Source organism: Lagenorhynchus albirostris, chromosome 12 (genome assembly GCF_949774975.1).
Source record: "Lagenorhynchus albirostris chromosome 12, mLagAlb1.1, whole genome shotgun sequence".
NCBI lineage: Eukaryota > Metazoa > Chordata > Mammalia > Artiodactyla > Delphinidae > Lagenorhynchus > Lagenorhynchus albirostris.
In genome coordinates this window covers 71,033,908-71,055,137 of record NC_083106.1, presented here as the reverse complement: position 1 = coordinate 71,055,137, position 21,230 = coordinate 71,033,908, and the positions used below count along the sequence as shown (strand labels likewise).

Genomic DNA, 21,230 nt, shown 5'->3' with positions numbered 1-21,230 from the left:
TATTTCACCTAAAAAGGTTGATATTAATTTCAAAAGGACAGAGAAAAAAATTGTAAGTTTTCTAAAAGAAATACTCTCAGAAAAAAGAGGGAGGAAAGTCTCTTTCCCTTTTTGCATTAGGGACAATTGAACTTTTTCTTATTTTTGATTTCTGTTTATCCTTAAGTAGACAACAGCTCAGCTTCGTGCACTTCAACCTATTTATTTTTGTGAGGGCATTATTTTCCTCACAGAAGCATCTTACAATAGAAGATAATGATGAAGAAGCTACCAGAAAATGGAAATGTTTCAATACCTTCATAACTTCTTCCAGGTAGCGTGTTGAACTTCCATTGGCATATGCAGTTTGTACGACACCAAGACTCAAACTGTCTCCAATCTGGACAAAAAGAAGGACAATTACCTTGCCATCAAAAGTAAAGACCCTACAAAAGCAAACCTATAATCAGAGTTCTAAAGGATGACAAAACTATCAGCCAGATCAGCTGTGCCTTAGTTTTATGCAATAAACAACTCACCAAAAATTTACATGTATGCCAGAAAAAAAGATAAAGTACTTCTGAGCATTATTTAAAGCAACTGTACAAGGAATCCTTTTTTTTTTTTTAAATCACCTGATTTCGTTTCTGTTACTCCACAGTTTGTATCAGGATTCACCCTTAGTGCTGTATATTCTGCGGGCTTGGACAAACGTGTAAGGACACGTCTCCCTCTCTACAGTATCATATACAGTGTTTTCGGCCCTAAAAAGCCTCGTGCTCCACCTATTCATCCCGCAGCACCCACTTCCCCCCTGCCCCTTGCAACCACTGATCTTTTAACTGTCTCCACGGTCTCTGCGGGATTTTTTTGCAGAATATCATGTAGTTGGACTCATACTAAAATACACAGCCTTCTCAGATTGGCTTCCTTCACTTAGTAACATGCATTCAAATTTCCTCCACGTCTTTTCATGGCTTGATACATCTTTTTTTTTTTCTTTTTTCCTTCACTGCTGAATAATATTCCATTGTCTGGATGGACCACAGTTTATTCGCCTATGAAGGACATCTTGTTTGCTAAGGAATCCTTTTCAAAGAAACCTGTGGTTTCTTGATCTCTTTCTCTTTCGTTTTTAATAAAAGTATACACTGAATTCCTAAAGTACACATTTTCCCGATTGTGATAATCATCATTACATTTTATACTTACAGCTAACCTGAGATTTCCAAAAGAGCATAACAAAATAAATCTCACGTTACTAAGCTTATCATAATCGTAGTAAATAAATCCCTCAGAGGAGGAGATTTTCTATTTAAACTTGAGGCTCTGGGGAATGATGTTCGTGGAACCCTCATTAAAATATCAGTTATGAAGAAACCAAAACTTCGTAAAGCTGCAAATCATGAAACTTTTTGCCAGTATGAAAAAGAAAAGACTGGGCTTCCCTGGTGGCGCAGTGGTTAAGAATCCGCCTGCCAATGCAGGGGACACAGGTTCGAGCCCTGGTCCGGGAAGATCCCACATGCCGCGGAGCAACTAAACCCACGTGCCACAACTACTGAACCTGCGCTCTAGAGCCCTGGAACCACAACTACTGAGCCCGTGTGCCACAACTACTGAAGCCCGCACGCCTAGAGCCTGTGCTCTGCACGCAACGAGAAGCCACCGCAATGAGAAGCCTGCGCACAGCAACGAAGAGTAGCCCCCACTCACCGCAACTAGAGAAAGCCCGCGTGCAGCAACAAAGACCCAATGCAGCCAAAATAAATAAATAAAATAAATTTTTTTTAAAAAAAGAAAAGACTACTCTCTTCAGGTTCCAAACCAGAGCCCCAGTGTTGAAATGACTGGAATGACCACTTCTCTGTGTTTTCTGGCCACTTCCCACGATCATGCCTCAGACATTCAAATGACTGCCTGATACAGAACAATCTCCCCAGTGAGTCTTGCTTGAAAGGGCAGTCCGTCCCCGCACCATACCTCCAACAGGGGTTCCTTAAGGAAACTGCTAATGAGTGCTGCTATCTTGTCTCCGTCCACGAGATGAAACTGACCATCTGCATCATGGTAGTAGTAAATTATTCTGTCTGCATCTCCATCGAAGGAACAGCATCTTTCATTGGACTTCATTTCGATTCCTGCCACACAGAATAATTCAAAATGAATAATTCAAATTAATTGAATAATTCAAATTTCTTCAGTCTAAGAAAGGGGGATAAAATTCAGTGTAAAAAGTTTTCGGTTTTTCTCTCACACCAGTTACAAGGGAAAATTCTTGCGGTTAAGTATTGATCGTAAGTGACCTTCTGTGTTACGTGGAAGCACGTCTACTACGACTTTTCAAGAGGTGTTTAAAATTATCCTTCCAGGGCTTAAGCAAAATTAAACATGTGCTAGGCAAATAGAGCCTGTCCTCAAGATTTACAAAAATCAAATGTCAGTTGAACAAAGTTTCTCCCAATTTGTAAACTGAAGCCCAGCTGAAAGGAATAAATGTCTTTATAACTGCAGATAAAGAACCATTACTATCCTTACATGATCAAGCAGAAGGTACAATCAAATATAAATAATTGGAGTGTTTTGTCATTGAGGAGAATCCTGATCATTTCTCCTGTCTGAAGCGCTACATAAACATATGTAACTGTTTCTGTACCTGAATGGAGATAATAGCTTCAAAATCAAGGGAAGAGGATTCACTTAAATGGAAAGAAAACAACATAAAAATAATTATCCTTCCAAACAAAAACCAATGTCGTAAGCTTTAAATAGTATACAGGTTTACTGTATACAGGGCAAACTCTTTCACAGCTAAGTGAAAAAAGAGCATTCACAATCAATCTAAGCTGAAACCCGATACGATACTAAAATAAAATTCCATTTTACAAGCCAGAGGTCTGGCAATACAGATTCCCACATAGTGTTTTGAGAGCTACACGTATTGAATTGAATGCAATTTCCCTAGCACCACAATGTCCTTTCTCATATAAAAAATAACCGGCAGTAGATGAGGTATGTGCTCGAATCCTGAAAAAAGTGATTTTTATTTGTTAACACCATCAATAACAAGAAACACTGGTCATTAAGAGCAAAGGATTATAACCTGTGAGAGACCGATGGCTTGTGTAACTTGTGTAAAGTTACTGAAACCTCAACAACTGTGTCACATCAAATCTTAGACAACGTGGCTGTTCCTTTGCCATGACAGCAGCGGACGGACAAACCCACCCCAGACCTACAGAGACTGAAACCCTCGGACAGAGCCCAGGAATCCGTGTGCGGACCTGCCCTCCAGGTGATTCTGATGCCTGCTAAAGCTTGAGAGCACTGCTCTAGAATCCCACCTTGATTTTGCTTTCTCCACCAGATTTCCTGCGCCCCGTGAGGAGTGCTGTGACTTGCAGGCAGAGAGCAGCCTGTGCTCCATGTGGTACCGAAGAGCGGGAAGAGGCCCGGATGTGTAACGGCGGCAGGGCCAGGACCAGCTCACCTGGCCAGCTCTGTTTGTGAGACTGGTTTCAGGGAGAGCGCGAAAAACACATCTTTCACCTACCCTGAGGAGGTTTCTGATGACTTTTCACAAAGTCAGCCCCACATAAATGATTGAGCTTCCCTTTGGTCCCATCGTTAAACAGCTGCACTGACAGCCCCTGGGAGAAGTAGTGTTTCATTTCTCTCAGCTTCAGGGCCCCTATGCCGTTCGCACAGTCAACCTTAAGTGTTCTTTGGCCATCTCCACTGCAGGAGGCCTGAAAAGGAAAAGACATACGCAAGAAAAATTTCAAGTTGTAACAGTGAAGCATGGCATATACATGTATATATAAACATCTTCCATTATTTCAGTTATAACTCGTCTGTTTTAACCCAGGAAACAAAAGGGTACACACATTCAGATGAAAATTGTAAAACACCAAAGTAAAATGTTAAAACACCTTTTTTTGGACACAGACACTGGAACAGTTGCGTTGACTAAATAAATGATGGAAATGAAGCTGTATTAGAATTTAGCCTCCATTAAGCAAGGTCTCTTACAATATTATAGTCTGTATTACACGGCAGGCATTCAAATACGGGCATGAGTACACAGATGAGTGAGCAGTCATAACATCCGTCCTTCTCTTCAGAGCATATTACACCACCGGGCATGTCTGGCTTTTTTCCTGTCAGTCTCCTCTCCTACCCATCTCACCCCAGAATGTAAGTTCTATGAGAGCAAAGGCTTGGTTTTGTTTAACTATGCCTGACAATGACATACATCGATATTTGCCAATCAAATGAATTACACCCCTCAAATCTCGTTCAGGTTTAGGAAGCTAATTCACCTCGAAGAAAGGCTTTCTCAACAGTAGGTGCCTCAAGTATGACGCCAACAGCACCTACAGTAACTCTAAGACCAAATTCCTCTGAATGAACACAACAATAACCGCAAGTACACCACTCTTCTCCCCCAGTGAGCTCAGAACATATTACACGCCTTGCCGAGTAAATGCCAACAAAGAGTTAGCAGGATACAAGGCCCAGACCTTGCAGAGCGCTAAAAAGAAAAAGAAGACACGCCACATTTTTGGAAGAGGAGGAGGGGTAACAAATATCTAATTAAAATAAATTGTTCAACTGATGTTATTTTGGTCATCTGCTTAACCTCTAACCACGTTCAAGAGGTTTTCACCTGTTTGGTAAGTTCCACAAAGGCTGCAGAGAGTTTCTGGTAGTAACCTTCTATGGTTGCCTTTCCATACTGGCCACTGGTGTTTCGACAGTACACCATGTAGTGCAGTTGGGGCGTCGTCAACAAGCCATAATCTGTCACAGAAATACAAAAAGCAATTTACCACATTCCTTAAGAAAGAAGAAAAGTTTAGGACTCATACTGTGTGAATTTCAGGGTGAAATTCACAAAAAAAGACATCTCGGGCTTCCCTGGTGGCGCAGTGGTTGAGAGTCCGCCTGCCGATGCAGGGCACACGGGTTTGTGCCCCGGTCCGGGAGGATCCCACATGCCGCAGAGCGAGAGGCCACAACGGTGAGAGGCCCGCGTACCGCAAAATAAATAAATAAATAAGACATCTCAGAAAATACAAGAAACACTAACTTTGAAAACTATCTGGAAATGTGCATAAACATCCACTGAAATCATCGTAACTACATGTCACACTGTGATATCATGATTTGTAATAAATATACATTTGGTCTGTGTCCCCATTTCTGGCACAGCCTCTAAACCCTCTTTTCTGATGTTAATGGGGTGACTTTTGGACAGCCCTCAGACACTTTAGGATGGGGCCGGCTGCCAGGGAACCAACCACAGGATTAGAGAGCTGAAACTTTCAGTCGTCCCCATCTCCTCCCTAACTCCAGGGAGGGGAGGGCGGAGCAGCAAGAGACCGAGTTCAAACACCAATGGCCAGCGATCTCATCAATGACGCCTATGTAACGAGGCCTCCACAAAAACCCTGAAGGATAGGGTTCCAGGTTTGGTGGGCAAGTGGAGATTGGGGACAGTGGCCTGCCCAGAGAGCACGGACACTCCACGCCCCTTCCCATATAAATCTCTACCATCTGGCTGTTCCTGGGTTATACCCTTTATAATAAACGTGTAATCTAGTAAGTAAAACATTTCCTCCCTGAGTTCTATGAGCCTATCTAAGCAAATTAATCGACCCCAAGGAGAGGGCTGTCAGAAGCCCAGGTGATAAATTAATTAATTAATTTAAAAAGAAGCCCAGGGGCTTCCCTGGTGGTGCAGTGGTTGAGAGTCCGCCTGCCGATGCAGGGGACACGGGTTCGTGCCCCGGTCTGGGAGGATCCCACATGCCGCGGAGCGGCTGGGCCCGTGAGCCATGGCCGCTGAGCCTGCGCGTCTGGAGCCTGTGCTCCGCAACGGGAGAGGCCACAACAGTGAGAGGCCTGCGTACCGCAAAAAAAAAAGAAGCCCAGGTGACTGGCATCTGAAGGGGGGAGGGGCAAGGCTTGTGGCACTGAGCCTTTAACCTGTGGGATGTGACCCTAATTCCAGGTAGATAGTGTCAGAATTAATTGGTGGTGGAAAAGGCACACATTGGACACATACTTGGTTCTAAAAAAAATATGAACTACTACTGATAGCAAAAACCAATCCTTTAGTATAGACGGGTAGCAGTATAAAAATAGAGCAACGTAGAAAAGTAATAACTGAGTTCTATTTCCAGTAACATTACAAACTATGTAATTCAGATAAACCCTCCTCCCGAAGACAACCAAAAATGCTGAATAAGAGAAAAATCTCTTTTTAAAAAGAATTACAGTACCAACATTACAAAGGAATTAGGCCAAAATTTACATGAAGAGAGAACTCCAGGATGTGAGCTAAGGGAAGCCAGTTTTGCTCTGAGGACGTTCCTCTAAATGAGAAGTTGAGCAATGGTTCTCAGTGCAAACAGTCCATGCTGGTCTAAGATGTGCAACTGGGGGAACAGGCTCTCATGAGGCTGAAGCCCCAAAGGACTATTCTTCAAACCATAATTCGAAAAGATACAAGCATCCCAATGTTCACTGCAGCACTATTTACAATAGCCAAGACATGGAAGCAACCTAAATGTCCATCGACAGATGAATGGATGAAGAAGATGTGGTACATAAAGACAATGCACTACTACTCAGCCATAAAAAAGAATGAAACAATGCCATTTGCAGCAAAGTGGATGGACCTGGAGATTATCATACTAAATGATTAAGTCAGACAGAGAAAAACAAATATCATATGATATCCCTACATGTGGAATCTAAAACAAAAAAAACAAATGAACTTATTTACAAAACAGAATAGACTCACAGACTTAGAAAACAAACTTATGGTTACCAAAGGGGAAACGTGGTGGGGAGGGGTAAATTAGGAGTTTGGGATTAACATACACATACTATTCAATACTATATATAAAGCAGATAATCAAAAAGGACCTACTGTATAGCACAGGGAACTCTACTCAATATTCTGTAATAACCTACGTGGGAAAAGAATCTGAAAAAGAATGGATATATGTGTACGTGTAACTGAATAACTTTGCTGTGTACCTGAAACTAACACAACATTGTAAATCAACTATACTCCAATAAAAAATAAAAATTAAAAAAAAAAAAAAAGGACTACTCTTCGGTGCAAGAGTGGGTTAGAAGTGAATCAGCCACCAGGGCCTACTCCCCGGAAAGCTGTCTTGGCGCTGAGCAGAGCAGAGTGGGAAGCCCACCCCGAAGAGCTGTCACCACAAGCACAGGCCTCCCACAGACACCCAGTTCAAATTCACGTAAACACGGGATAGAAGAGCCCTGGCATCAAAGAACCTTGTCACCCACCGGCCAGGTAGTACCCCCAGGCCCCAGCAGAAGCAAACACTAAACTCAGCCAGGGAAATACACCTTTATCATAAACCTCAAAACTGCCCCACAAATAATTTTCCCAGAAAACAGCTTACAGTCAAAAATAGCTAAACACACAAGAAAGGCACCATAAGCAAGAGAAACAGCAAAAGTGGACCAGGATCCAATCAATATTCCGTGAAGAAATCCCTCAGGGGTCTTCAAAGTCAAGCACAAGAGTTTGGATTGGAAGCAGAAAGTCACTTTAAGCTCTTGAGCCCTGCAGTTATGTAACAGAAACGGTATTGTGTGAAGGCAACTTTGGCTCTGGTATAAGGATTAGATGAGAGGAGGTGGAAAAGCTCAAAAAAAGTGAGTAAGAGCTTAGACTAGCTTAATGGAAGTGTGTAAGGAGAGAAAAACCATATTCCAAAGACACATACTGAAGGATGAAACAAAAGGATTTTGTGACCGATATCAAAATTACCAAATAAACATTTACTAAATGACTATTATAGACAGTTACTCAGTAAAAAGCATCACCATCTATTCCACGGAACAACCCAGAAACCTAGAAGCCATTCTTCACAGCTCTAGCCTCATCACATATCACAAAATCCTTTGCATTCATTACTAATTCCACCTTTTTCCATTTCTCTCGCTAGCATCAGTCTTGCACGAACTACTGCACAGTCCCCCCTCTCTCCCCCCTGCCCCCTCCCTCCTCCTTCTCTCTCTTCCCCCCTCACTCTCTCCCCTGTCCCCTCCCTCCTCCTCTCTTCCCCCTCCCACTCTCCTCCCCTCTCCCCCTCCATCCTCCTCTCCCCCCTCCATCCTTCTCTCCCCCCTCCCTCTCTCCCACTCCCTCTCTCTCTCCCTCTCTCTCCCCTGTCCTTCTCTCCCTCTCCCCCTCCCTCCCTCTCTACCCCCTCTCCCTCTCTCCCCCTCTCCCTCTCCCTCTCTCCCCCTCCCTCTCCCCCCTCCTTCTCTCTCCCCCCTCTCCCTCCCTCTCCCTCTCCCCTCCTTCTCTCTCCCCCCTCTCTCCCCCATCCTTCTCTCCCTCTTCCCCTCCCTCCCTCTCTCCCCTCCCCCTCATCCTTCTCTCCCTCTCCTCCTCCCTCCCTCCTCTCCCTCTCCCCCTCCCTCCCCCTCCCTCTCCTTCTCTCCCCCCTCTCCCTCCCTCTCCCTCTCCCCTCCTTCTCTCTCCCCACTCCCTCTCTCTCCCCCATCCTTCTCTCCCTCTCCCCCTCCCTCCCTTTCTCTCCCCTCCCCCCTCTCTCCCCCCTGCCTCTCTCTCTCTCCCCCCATCCCCCCACAACAGCCAAAGGGACTTAAAGTGAAAATGTGATCCTATTCCCTGGCATAAAGCCCTTCAACAGAGTCCCACTGCATTTGGAGTAAAGCCCCAATTCTCACCACAACCTGCAAGGCTTGGAGTGGCTTGGCCCCTGCTCACCTCCCTCACCCTATCTTCTACTAGCTTCCCCCAGTCTCTCTGTGCTGCAGTCACATTAACCATCTTTCATTTCCTGAAATACACTAAGTTGAAGAGAAAAATGAGCAAAAGGTTTAAAGAAAAGAAAAAAAAATCACTCTCAAATTTTTCTAGATTAAAACCCTAGAAAAGTGATGGTTCTAGAGATAGAATGACAGTACTGGAAAGTTCAACCATTCTGGGGATGACAGAAAGAAGACAGTTTGGGACAGGGTGAGACAGCACTCAGACCAATGCTTTCAAACCTCACGCCAAGCCTGTCAACAGGTCATGGAATCTACTTAGTAGACCCAGCCATCATTTCTGCATTTTTTTAACAGAACAGATGAACACATGTCATTGAGTATGGGTAAGTACGGTTCACTGAAACTTTCATTTCAGTCATACACACAAGCACACTAGACACGTCATGATACAAAATCGGTTTCTTACTGTAGGTTGTGATACGCAGTGTAACAGACTCCTGGAGGGCTGTATGTAGCAGGTAGTCAAAAATGGCAGATGAACTGATGAGCGAATGAATAAAAGAATATACGCAGCTGGAGCTATGGCAGTAAAGATACTCATTCAGAAATGAGGCAGAATGAAAGCGAGAAGTGAGGAATGCCACATTAGGAGAGACAGAAGAGGAGCCCGTGGACAAGACCAATACGCAACAGTGGCCAAGGAAGTAGAAGTTAAAGAAAGGGAGAGGTCACAGTGTGGACTGTTGATGTTATTTCAGGTGATGTCTCTTCATAGACATCAACTGAGATAAAAACTTTAAAATATAAATTCTGAGAGTTATTCTTAGATCACAGATCCCTTTGAGTATCTGACAAAAGCTATGACTCCTCTCCCTAGAAAAGCGCATGTGCAGGTAACACAGCACGCTGTATCCAGAGGCCCACAGGATCCCTGCAGCTTAACCAAACACGCCCCGGGAAGCCCAGGCCCCAGGTGAATTCCCGCTTTATAACAGATGAGCGCTGGGGGAGACATTTCCCTGCAGAGGCAAGGATGGAGACTCACCGGCAGTAGGCTTAGTAATGACCAGAAGAGCAAACAGAGAAGCAAACCAGGTGAGTCCTGGAAGAGGCCAGGTTAACTGGGAATGAGGGAACACACAGGAGGTTGAGGGGATCAAGAGAAGGTATTTTAAATGAGAGAGATCTGACACCAGGAAAATTCACCTCCAAGCACAGTGGAGTCACTGCATTCACATGGTGCACAACCAACATGAGAAGAGGATTCCAGCCTGTCTTGTTGCATTTAATTCTTCTAGGGTTGATACAATAGGAAAAACCACCTGTCAGAACTTCAAATCATGATTACAAGTAGGTCAAAGATATTTTCCATCCTTATTTGACCTGTTAACAGCTGACTCCACAAGTGATCAGCTATTCGGGAATACCCGATATTGACAAAAACTCCCCAGAATGAACATCTTCAAGTTACCTCAGGGCTTTTTTTTTTTTGGTAAACATTTTTAAAAATTTATTTACTTGGGCTTCCCTGGTGGCGCAGTGGTTGAGAGTCTGCCTGCCGATGCAGGGGACACGGGTTCATGCCCCGGTCCGGGAAGATCCCACATGCCGTGGAGCGGCTGGGCCCGTGAGCCATGGCCGCTGAGCCTGCACGTCCGGAGCCTGTGCTCCACAGCGGGAGAGGCTACAACAGTGAGAGGCCCGCATACCACACACAAAAAAAATCTACTTATTTTTGGCTGTGTTGGGTCTTTATTGCTGCGTGGGGGCTTTCTCTCATTGTGGCGAGCAGGGGCTACTCTTGGTTGCAGTGTGCAGGCTTCTCACTGCGGTGGCTTCTCTCATTGCGGAGCATGGGCTCTAGGCATGTGGGCTTCAGTAGCTGTGGCACACAGGCTCAGTAGTTGTGGCTCATGGGCTCTAGAGCTCAGGCTCAGCAGTTGTGGCACACGGGCTTAGTTGCTCCACGGCACGTGGGATCCTCCTGGACCAGGGCTTGAACCCATGTCCCCTGCATTGGCAGGCAGATTCTTAACCACTGTACCACCAGGGAAGTTCCCCCAGGGGTTTTTATATCAGGAAATTCAGGATTATAAAGGAAGTTGTCTAAGATCAGCCTTGCCTACATATTATCTCCTACAGGTAAAATGTAATACGCAAGCCCACAAAATTTTTTTTAACTTTTTTTAACTTAAAAAGCTAGTAGTTTATATCTAGGAGTCCATTTTTTTTAACTTTGTTTATCTGCAGTTTCAAACTTCTCTAAATTAAATATATATTTATTTTGTGATATTTTTATAAAACTTTTTAAAAGATTAATTTACAAGTCAGGATAAATACATACCATGGAATTGACCTCCTAAAACAGTCACACCGTCTATTACAGACTGTGAAAGTTTCTCACTGCTGGGCCTAGGAAAGAAAAGGAAGAAAATATTACATCCCATCCCAAGACCAACTGAGCTGCTAGTTCTAAAAGCAAATGCAGAAATTCTGTGCTACCAGTTTCAGAATAACAAGTCCATTGTATTTGAACTAAATGAAACCTGCCAAGCCTGAAAACTCTGAAAATACGGGTGAAGTGTAAGCATTTTCCATTAGCCTTTCACAATATATTTCTTGGAAAGAGTTTGGCTTTTAAATGCATTTAGGAAATAGATATAAAGGATACACTAATTAACCTACCTAAATACCTTTTCAAGTTTGACTGTAACAATACATACACTGCCTGAGAACAGTAACAATAAATATTGAAACCACAGAGCGTGCATAACCCAGGGCTGGGTATTAAACCACCAAGCGTACAGAGTCTAGTTTTCATTTTAAAAAGTCAGAATAAATTATTTTTCTATCTATCTGGAAATAAGATATGTAAGATATATAACTGCCTTGTAGAAAAAGATGTTCTATATCATTTAAACCAGGTAATAGACAAGAGGCAAATATTGGGTTGACCAAAAAGTGTCTTCGGTTTTTAAGTAAAAATAAAAGACACATTTTTCATTTTCACCAAGAACTTTATTGAACAACGTAATCACCCTTTTGTTCCACTACCTTCTGCCATTTTTCAGGCAACTTCATAATTCCACTTTGCCAAAACTTTTTATCTTTTTGAGCAAAGAACTGTTTTAGGTACCTTTTACAGTCTTCGAAGGAACTGAAATTTTTTCCATTAAGAGAATCTTGTAAAGACCGAAATAAATGGAAATCCGAAGGTGCAATGTCTGGTGAATACGGCGGATGAATTAGAACTTCCCAGCCAAACTGTAACAGGTTTTGCCTGGTCATCAAAAGAGACATGCAGCCTTGCGGTATCCTGATGGAAGATTATGCATTTTCTCTTGACTAATTCCTGACGCTTTTCATCGAGTGCCTCTTTCAGTTGGTCTAATTGGGAACACTACTTGTTGGAATTAATCATTTGGTTTTCTGGAAGGAGCTCATAATAGAGGACTCCCTTCCAATCCCACCCTATACACAACGTCACCTTCTTTGGATAAAGACGGGCCTTTGGTGTGGTTGGTGGTGGTTCATTTCGTTTGCTCACGATCTCTTCTGTTCCACATTGTTGTACAGTATCCACTTTTCATCGCCCGTCACAATTTGTCTTAAAAACAGAACGTTTTCGTTACGTTTATGTAGTGAATCACATGCGGAAATACCGTCAAGAAGGTTTTCTTCGTTTAGCTTACGTGGAAAGCCAAACCTCAAAGCAATTTACATAACCAAGCTGGTGCGAATGATTTTCAACACCTGATTTGGATATTTTGAGTATGTCGGCTATCTTCCGCGTGGTATAACATTGATTGTTCTCAATTGATGTCTCAATTTGATAACTATCAGCTTCAACTGGTCTACCCGACCGTGGAGCATCGTCCAGAGAGAAATCTCCAACACGAAACTTTGCAAGCCACTTCTGACATGTTCGATCAGTCACAGCACCTTCTCCACATACTGCACAAATCTTTTCTGCATTTCAGTTGCATTTTTACCTTTCTTGAAATAATAAAGCATAATATGCCAAAAATGTTGTTTTTCTTCCATCTTCAATATTAAAATGGCTACACAAAAATTCACCAATTTTGATGTCTGTTTTTAAATGCACGCTGATATGACAGCTGTCACATACGATCTAACAAAACTGTTTCGAATGACGTTAAAGATAACTAAAAGCTACTAGAGCCATCTTACGGAAAAAAACGAATGAACCTTTTGGCCAACCCAATACACGTGCAAGACTTTACTGTGAGATAATAATTTGCTTCAGAACATAAGTCACTTGGCTATTCTGTTACCTATAAATCCACAAACAATGGTATTTGGAAGTCCCTCTGGTAACACACTAAGGGTAAAACACCAGTGTAGGCCATTCGGAGACGGAGTAGAAATTTCCTTTAGAAAGAATCTCTGGCTAAAACCAGATCTTATGCAAAAGAGAATGCTTCTGTTTCAAAGTACACTTTTAATCTAACATTTTACAATAACACCTTTTTGAAAAGGAAGGTAAGAGCTGCCAAACGTGACAAATGCGTAGAAATAATATAGATGGTTAATGCTTTCCAATGAACTCCAGCAAGGGAAAAATGACCTATGAACCAACAATAACACAGGCTATAAAGTAAACCTCTAAAAATAATGACTTACAATCACATGTTCTTACTCTATGGGGGAAAAACCTAAACCCACAGAAGTAAAGGGATGGGAGACATTTGCTAAGTGCTTCTCTTGTGCCAGGAAACAGGTGTGTTGCACGTACTCATGTAATCCTCAGGAAGGACTGCATGATGTAGGCTCATCATCAACATTGTACAGGTGAGTAAAGGTAAGCTCCAAAAGCTTAAGTGACCTACTCAACCCATACAGTAAGTGTGAGAGTTGGGGCTCAGACTCCAAAGCCCAACCTGCAGTAGTGACTGAGCTCCTACATCCTACTGAAAAGACCAGGACGTGGAGAAGCCTCTCAGGGCAGTTCCACTTTCCTCGACTTTTTTGATTTGTCCTGGGCGCTAAAACAGATGCAACCATCTATGTGGTGTTCCCAAGCAGCTTTCACCAGTAGCTCTGATGGTCACCTGGTATCTCTACCAATCACCACGAAGGCATCTTGGTGCAGATTCACAGCTGCTTTCTCGCCAATGTCCACCAACACTCTCGGCAAATCTTGTTCCTCAGCGTTGGCCAAACAGGTAGCATGCTCCTCCCAGGACGGTGCCAACATTTCACCCAAAGGATCAACCAATTTTACACCATTGTCTTCCTTGAAAGAAAAACAAATAATAAGTCATCTGTGCAGTTGTGAGGGTGACGTGAGGAAGTAAACCCAAGCTGCTTTTCCCCCAACAAAAGACAGTGTTGGCCAGGCAGTTTCCCCGGTGACCACTACTGAAGGCCAGGCACTGGGCCAGGTGTTGTACATACATCACCTCAGTAAATCCTCACAACACATGTTATCCATCTAACTAATAATCCGATGGTTACTCCAATCTCACTTTGAGAAAACTGAGATTCAGAGCAAGTACTCTGCTTATGTTCATACAGCTAGTGTCAGTTCTGATATTAAAACATCAAGTCCATCTGACTCTTAAATCCAACAGCCACTGTGCCACACTAGCTGTTTTAAAAGGCTGTCATCTGAGCATTCGCCATCAATTAACTGATGAGGCACAACTGTAGCAGACCCAGGACACCTGGAGATCCTTCTCACTATGGCTGGACTCAAAGAACACACTGGCCAGCATGTCAACCAGTGGGTGGTACAGAAGCTGAAAACTGACGCCTAATTCTGGTCTGCTCAAATTTCTGGAAAGAAAAAAAGTGTAGTTCAGAGTGAATGTCAAAGGAAGGAAACAGCTCAGAATTGTTTTAAGCAGTGCTTCTGAAATTAACAATAAATCTGGGGTTCTGTCTACAAATCATTAAGCAATTAAGGTGATTTAGCCATTCAGACACTTACACCTTCAGAGTGATCCACATTTAGAAGCTGAATAAGCAACATCCTCTTGTTTTGGGGTGGGAAGGGAGGAGGTTACAATCCTTCACTAACCCACAGAGCTTTAACTTGCTGCTGATTTAGCTACAAAGGCAAAAGTCTCATGTCCTAGCAACCAAACAGAAGCATATTATTTAAGCCACATATCAGTTATAGGCCAGTACAGAATATGATGGTTAAATTGTCTCAAAAGGAATACTTTAGAAACTTAATTGTCATAAACACTAGACCCATCAGGCCTCATCAGTATTCTGCCCAGGGCTCACCTTTGGATCCCTGGAGCCACGTGTTTGGCTGTTCACTCAGAACGGGAAACTATTCCCTAGCTAGAGAAAAGCTGTGTGAAAACTTTCAAACTGTGCTAAGTCTTTTCAAATGTTTGCCCTCTCCCCTCCCCCAGCTTGCCTCCAATCTCTTTAATCTCTGCTAAATTAACAGAGGCAACACTTTTTACTACTGATGCTGTCTCAATACAACTAACTTGGAAGGACATTCTGTCACTTCTCAATATGGACACACTCCAAAAAATGACCATCTCCTTTCACTCTCTCCACACCCTTTAAAGAGTCATGAGCTAAATGAACACTTGTTAAGAAAAGAGTTGTTTTAAAAGTAAAGGCACATGGCAATGAGAAGGCACATTCCTAGAATTAGAATTTGTACTTTGGGTCAAAGTCCTCAGAAACTAAGGTTTGGTCTTGCAAATAAACATCTGCTTTATCGGAGCACTAAATGCATTACCTCAGGATTGTGTGATGCTGTTACCATGACTCCTATAGTAGATTTGGTCTGTTTTGACCTCAGGACAGCTAATAATCCCATTCGAAACATGACATGATCAAGGTGTTCTGCTTTCGTTCGAAATCCAGCAGTCCCATATTGAAGAGTGAGTCCATCAGGCTTGGCATGTAATGCTGACTGCTTTGTAACAGCATCTAAATCCATGTCTACAAAATTAAGGAGTATTTTTCAGGCATAAGAAATCTTTCAAGGACCATCTGGTTCAAAAACTGCCACCCCAAACTAATAGATCTGCCTCATTCTGAACCTCCCCCCAAATCCTATGTTTGAGAGCGGAAAAAAATGGTAGAATAAGTCCCGGAGGTTAGCATTAACTGTACTGTTCACTTCAGGACAGACATGAGACTGTCCCCAACAATTCCTGGACCCAAGGCAAACTTAAAATGGTCCATTCCCAACTAAAATGAAGATTCTACACCTAGATTCAGAGAATCCTACAAGGGACCGTATCATTTTACAAATGGGAACACTTAATTCTGGGTATCAGTTAAACAACCTAAATTTTACATGGGAAGCTGCTGACAGACTGAGGCCGAAGGTCACATTCTCCAGTGGACTGGGGCTGCATATACAAAATATCTGGGAAATCTATGCAGTTCTTCTGCTATTCCTCCCAGGCTACAGAGACCTATTCCCAAAGGAAAAGCAAAGGGCAAAAGCCTCCTCTCCAAGACTGCCCAGACCTCCCAACACACCTTGCAGTGGATTTTTGTATTTTCGTAAGGGAGGCTCAGGACACCCTTCTAAATTAAGCTCGGAAACTAGCAACATCTTCCTTTTACCTTTCATTTAAAAAATCAAACATCAGCCCTTAGCCCGCTAGTACTTCCTTCTCTGGGATACTCTAACTTTAAGTGGAACTTGGGGCTTCCAACTCTTGTTTTCTTTACTGTCCTTCACTGCGTCAATGAACAAAAGTTAAATGTTTCCTTTTGTCCAGTTGGAAAAAGCTGGCATTCAGGACGCTAATTTAGATTGGCCTAGAGCGATCAAATCTAGTTCACATGCATGAAGACGTTGTATTAAAAAGTGACCAGTCGTCAATGCATCTTGGTTATTTCTAAGGGCGTAAACGAGCTGTTACGTCCAAAAGTCTTAAAAAAAAAAAAAAGAGTCAAAAAAATAAAGAGTCAAGGTAAAATGTTTCCACCCTTTCATGCGTTCTAGGTCCTAAAACTACTTTCAACGAGCATGTGAGGGGCTTTTATTGAAAGTATTCTCAAGTCCAAACTGTCCACTATAAAAAAGCTAAGAAAGGCCCCCTTCCCCCCAGTCTTTAGCACCTGGTTAGTTCCCCTCTCCTCCCAGCCCCCGAATCGCCCCACGTTTCCTGGCACCCAGCCCTGAGGTCCCCACCTAGGTGATGGACGAGACCCCTTTCCCAGCTCGAGACCCTCGGGCCCGCGCCTCCAGCCCGCTCCCGAGCCGCAGTGGCGAGTAGGTGTGTCCCGCGCGGCCCGCGAGTCAGTCCGCTAGCCGGCCCGCTAGCCTGGCGGTCGGCCGAACCCCTGCGGACCGGAAGGTCTCCTTCTCGCCGCCAAGCCTCGGGACCCCGCTCACCTCTGCCGGGAGACACCCCCCCCCTCACCTCTACAGCGCGGACCACCTCCCTCGCGGCGGCAGGGGGAACCGCACTAGACAAGAACCAGACCAGAAAGGTCGTCATCCGCAAACGTGGCCCTCCGTGGCTTCCGGCCCGTTGTCCCGCCCCTCAGCCAATCACAGCGCGGGAAGAGTCCGCGGGCCAGGCCCCGCCTCCTTGCCGGTTACGCGCTGCTCGCGCCTGCGAAACTGCGGATCCGCGTTGCGAGAGGGCTTGGGGCTGTTTCCTTTGAATGACTGGGAAGGGTGAGGCCCCCGCGGTGGCCCGGGGGTTGGGGCCGAGGGTCGCGGGCCCTCAGAGCACTGCGACCGGCAGATACGCAGCCCCTGACTCCAAATTTGGGTCTCAGAGGGCGCCAGGGCCCGCGTTCCTGGGAAGCCGGGCTTCCAAGTGGTCCTGGATGGGGGGTACCAGCCCCGATATGAGGCCTGTAACCAGGTGGTCCCGGCCCCAGTGAGTGCCACCCGGCTTCTCGCATCCCACTCTCGATTTTCGAGGTTCATCTCCCAAACGTCTGATTCTGTGGCGCCTTCTCGTGCCCCACCCCCTTCCCCATCCTACCGCCCTAGCTCGCACAAAAGGTCATTTTATTTATTTACCTGTAAGACCCCCTCACTAAGCCTGGGCCCCTCGGGGCAGAGGCCAGGTGGATCCAAATCGCCCGGACTCACAGGATGCCGCCCGGGGCCAGGGTGGCTCCCGAGAAAGGCGGAAAGGCCCACCCGGGAGGAGTTCGTGGCGCTGGGGCTGAGGGGCGGCAACTGGCGTGGAGCGCGGCGGGGCCCCGGAGACCTGGGAGCCGGGGGAGGCGGAGCTCCGCCCCGCCGGCACTGCGGGCTTCCCTCGCCGCAGCGGCCAGCTCCGCCCAAGCCCGACACCTGGGTGGGATTCGGAGGCTGGGCCCCTCGCCTTTCCCAGAATTCAGGCTTGCAGAGCGTCTGCAGGTGGTGGTTGCCCAACCACCTGCAACTGCATAATTCGGAACACTTGTTGAGAGTCCGGATTCCCTGATCCAGATCGGAAGCGGGGGCTGGGGATAAAGGGACTGGGAATCTGAATTTCAACGACGTATCTTGGAGGATGTCGCGTATACTAGATTTGGGGGCCAGGAGATAAAGCAGAAGAGTGTAAGTGTCCCGGTTTGTGCCCCTAGCTCTCGACGCGTAATAGCGCTCCTGCAAAGCTGCTTCCACGGAAAGGGAGCTGCGGGAAATTCCTCTGGACACCGCCGACGTTGACAAATCCAGTGTCCCTGGGCCCTTCCGGTTTTCCTGACAGGTTGATTTCAAGTCAGCATGTCCGCTTCAATGAACGAATGCCTTCAACTTCAGCTGCTGGAGATGGAAATGCTGTTTTCTATGTTTCCTAACCAAGGAGAAGTAAAACTTGAAGATGTCAATGCCCTGACGAATATAAAGAGATATTTGGAAGGCACAAGGGAGGCACTGCCACCAAAAATCGAATTTGTGATTACACTCCAGATCGAGGAGCCCAAGGTAGGTGCCCTGAGTGGTTTTAATTGTTTCCAGGTGCCCAGTTTATATTGGAAACACTTGGAACCTGAGCTTCCTGTCCAGGAAGTAAATAGAGAATATTCCAGATGCATATATGGGATATTCCAGCAAAATATGGGATGACCTGTAAGTTGTTTTCAATAAAGATCTTGAATTTTACATACATATGCACACCTTTTATACCAATATGCCTAGTGTTTTTTTAATAAATATGCCTAATGTTTTTATTAAACACATCTTGCAGTCTTCTACTGCCATTTTTATTCTATTCACTCATCCATTTTTACCAATGTTGCTATTGTAGTATGGACTATCTTGTACATATGTTACGATCTTCACAAACCTAAATATTGTCTTTAGCAAAACTGGCTTTTAAGGAGTGAATGTTTCTTTGATGGCACCATGACACTGAAAGCAAATACAGATAGAAAATCTAAATTCTGAAAATGAATTTACCTTCACCTTCTGATCCATTATCTCCAGCAACTTTAGCAGAGCCCAAGTAACAAGTGGACCAGGCATTTGAGAACCGCTGTGCTAGCTACTTCCTAGTCAGCCTCTGGGCGTCATTCCCTCAGAGGAATTCCCTGGCTCCCCAGACTGGATGCAATCCCTCTGGTTCCACCTTTCAGTGGATCCCTGTACTTTTCTATGGCAATGCTTCTCACCTTTGCAATGAAATACTTGCTGTGTATAATTATTTGTTTAACGTCTGTCTCCTTCACTGGGCTCTCGGCTTCTTTCCATGAAGGGCAGAACTAGTGTCTAGCTTCTTCACTTCTTTATTTCAGTATAGGGTACCTGACACATGGTAGGTGTTGGATGAATATGGGAATGAATGAATGCATACATGGAAGGAATTTATGTATGTAAAATTGTGCAGTGTCTGGCACATAGCTGACACGTAATAGTAGCAGTAACTATGACATTTATCAGCAGCGTGCAGTGGCCATGGATAAACTAGCTTATGTGATTTTACGGTACTTAAATCTATTTGATTTTCATTTTAAGGTGAAAATTGACTTGCAAGTAACCATGCCTCACAGCTACCCCTACGCAGCACTGCAGCTATTTGGATGGTCATCCGAACTTGACAGACAACAGCAGCTCCTTCTCAACAAAGGTCTCACTTCTTACATAGGGACTTTTGATCCAGGTGAGCTGTGTGTGTGTGCAGCCATCCAGTGGTTGCAGGACAACAGTGCCTCCTACTTCCTGAACAGGAAGCTCGTGTATGAACCATCTGCACAAGCAAAGCCAGTGAAGAACACATTCCTCCGAATGTGGATCTACAGTCACCATATATATCAGCAGGACCTACGAAAGAAGATTTTGGATATCGGGAAAAGGTTGGATGTGACAGGATTTTGCATGACGGGAAAGCCGGGGATAATCTGTGTGGAAGGCTTCAGAGAGCACTGTGAGGAGTTCTAGCACACAGTTAGGCATCCCAACTGGAAACACATTTCCTGTAAGCATGCCGAGAGTATCGAAACCGAAGGAAACGGGGAGGACCTGCGCCTTTTCCATTCTTTTGAAGAATTACTTCTTGAGGCCCATGGTGACTATGGCTTAAGGAATGACTATCACATGAATCTGGGCCAGTTCTTAGAATTTCTCAAAAAACACAAAAGTGAGCATGTTTTCCAGATATTATTTGGTATCGAAAGCAAAAGTTCTGACTCCTAGGAAGCTATTAAGAGACCTATGCTTGTAATCTCGCTAAGTTAGTATTTCTGTTAGTAAGACCAAAATAAAAGGACCAGTGGCTGTTAAGCATCATCTGTGGGGAACCTAGCTCCAGCATTTTTCCCTGGAAATGAAACACAGAAGGCTTTTAACTTTATAACAGTGCAATTGTGATGTTACCTCTATGTACTTGTGTTAACTGAAAGCTATTTAATGGTTAATTAATAAAAACCTGTCTATCAGTTAAACCAGTGAAGCTAATTTGATTAAAAAGGAGTCCAAAGCCCAGTTTAATGGCAGTAGTCAAATTGCAGCTCCGAACTCATAAATATGAATAACATTTCTCGTTTTCATGTTGCTAGCATGCAGGTGACACCCCACATTTTTCTAAGTCAAGTTTAAAATCAGAACAAAGAGAGAGCATGTGTTTACCACGTTTCTCACTTTAACTTAAACTCCCTGTTTGGGGTTTTTTCTTTTCATAAAGCCAAATCCTGACTAATGGTGGTGACACCACGCCGTGTTGTTACATCGGTTGATTGACAATACTAAGGGTCATGTACCACTATTCTTAGTTGGGTTCTTCTCCACAGAACAAGATGTGGTTTCTTGTCCACGCAGCCCCACCGGTAGTGCGCATGGGTCTTCGTCCCTGTTCCAGCTTGCATCGCCCTGTGGGGCAAGGAGCTTGGGAGAGGACCACTGTGGATGTCCCTGTACCATCACCTTCCTAGAGGACAAAAGTCAGGCTCTACATTTTGCTGATGTCACTGCCATCTCTTCTGAAACTTTCAAGCTCCACAAGCTTCACCTGCCTGCTTCAAACTGAGAGTTTAACGATAATAGCTCCTATTTAAGTAGC

At 44.5% G+C, this 21,230-nt stretch overlaps 2 protein-coding genes across 7 annotated transcripts in view; one reads left to right on the top strand and one right to left on the bottom strand.

Moving 5' to 3' along the window:
- PGM3 (phosphoglucomutase 3) overlaps positions 1-17,906 on the bottom strand; it is a 27,606-nt gene extending 9,700 nt beyond the window's left edge. For 3 of the 6 annotated variants that reach the window (XR_009543926.1, XM_060168350.1, XM_060168353.1), the window contains exons 1-8: positions 17,151-17,258; positions 15,503-15,708; positions 13,845-14,029; positions 11,117-11,184; positions 4,649-4,782; positions 3,533-3,728; positions 1,963-2,120; positions 296-379 (exon numbers count right to left, since the gene is read on the bottom strand). Coding sequence is in view for 5 of the 6 variants with exons in the window: in XM_060168350.1 (XP_060024333.1) it covers positions 296-379; positions 1,963-2,120; positions 3,533-3,728; positions 4,649-4,782; positions 11,117-11,184; positions 13,845-14,029; positions 15,503-15,706 (1,029 nt within the window). In the remaining variant the exon portion in view is untranslated. The other 3 variants (XM_060168351.1, XM_060168352.1, XM_060168354.1) reach the window with 3 other exon arrangements.
- Positions 17,382-21,230, top strand: RWDD2A (RWD domain containing 2A). Its single transcript, XM_060168355.1, is given in 2 exon segments — positions 17,382-18,661; positions 19,691-21,230. Coding segments are annotated over 2 exon segments (879 nt in total). The 5' UTR covers positions 17,382-18,460; the 3' UTR covers positions 20,369-21,230.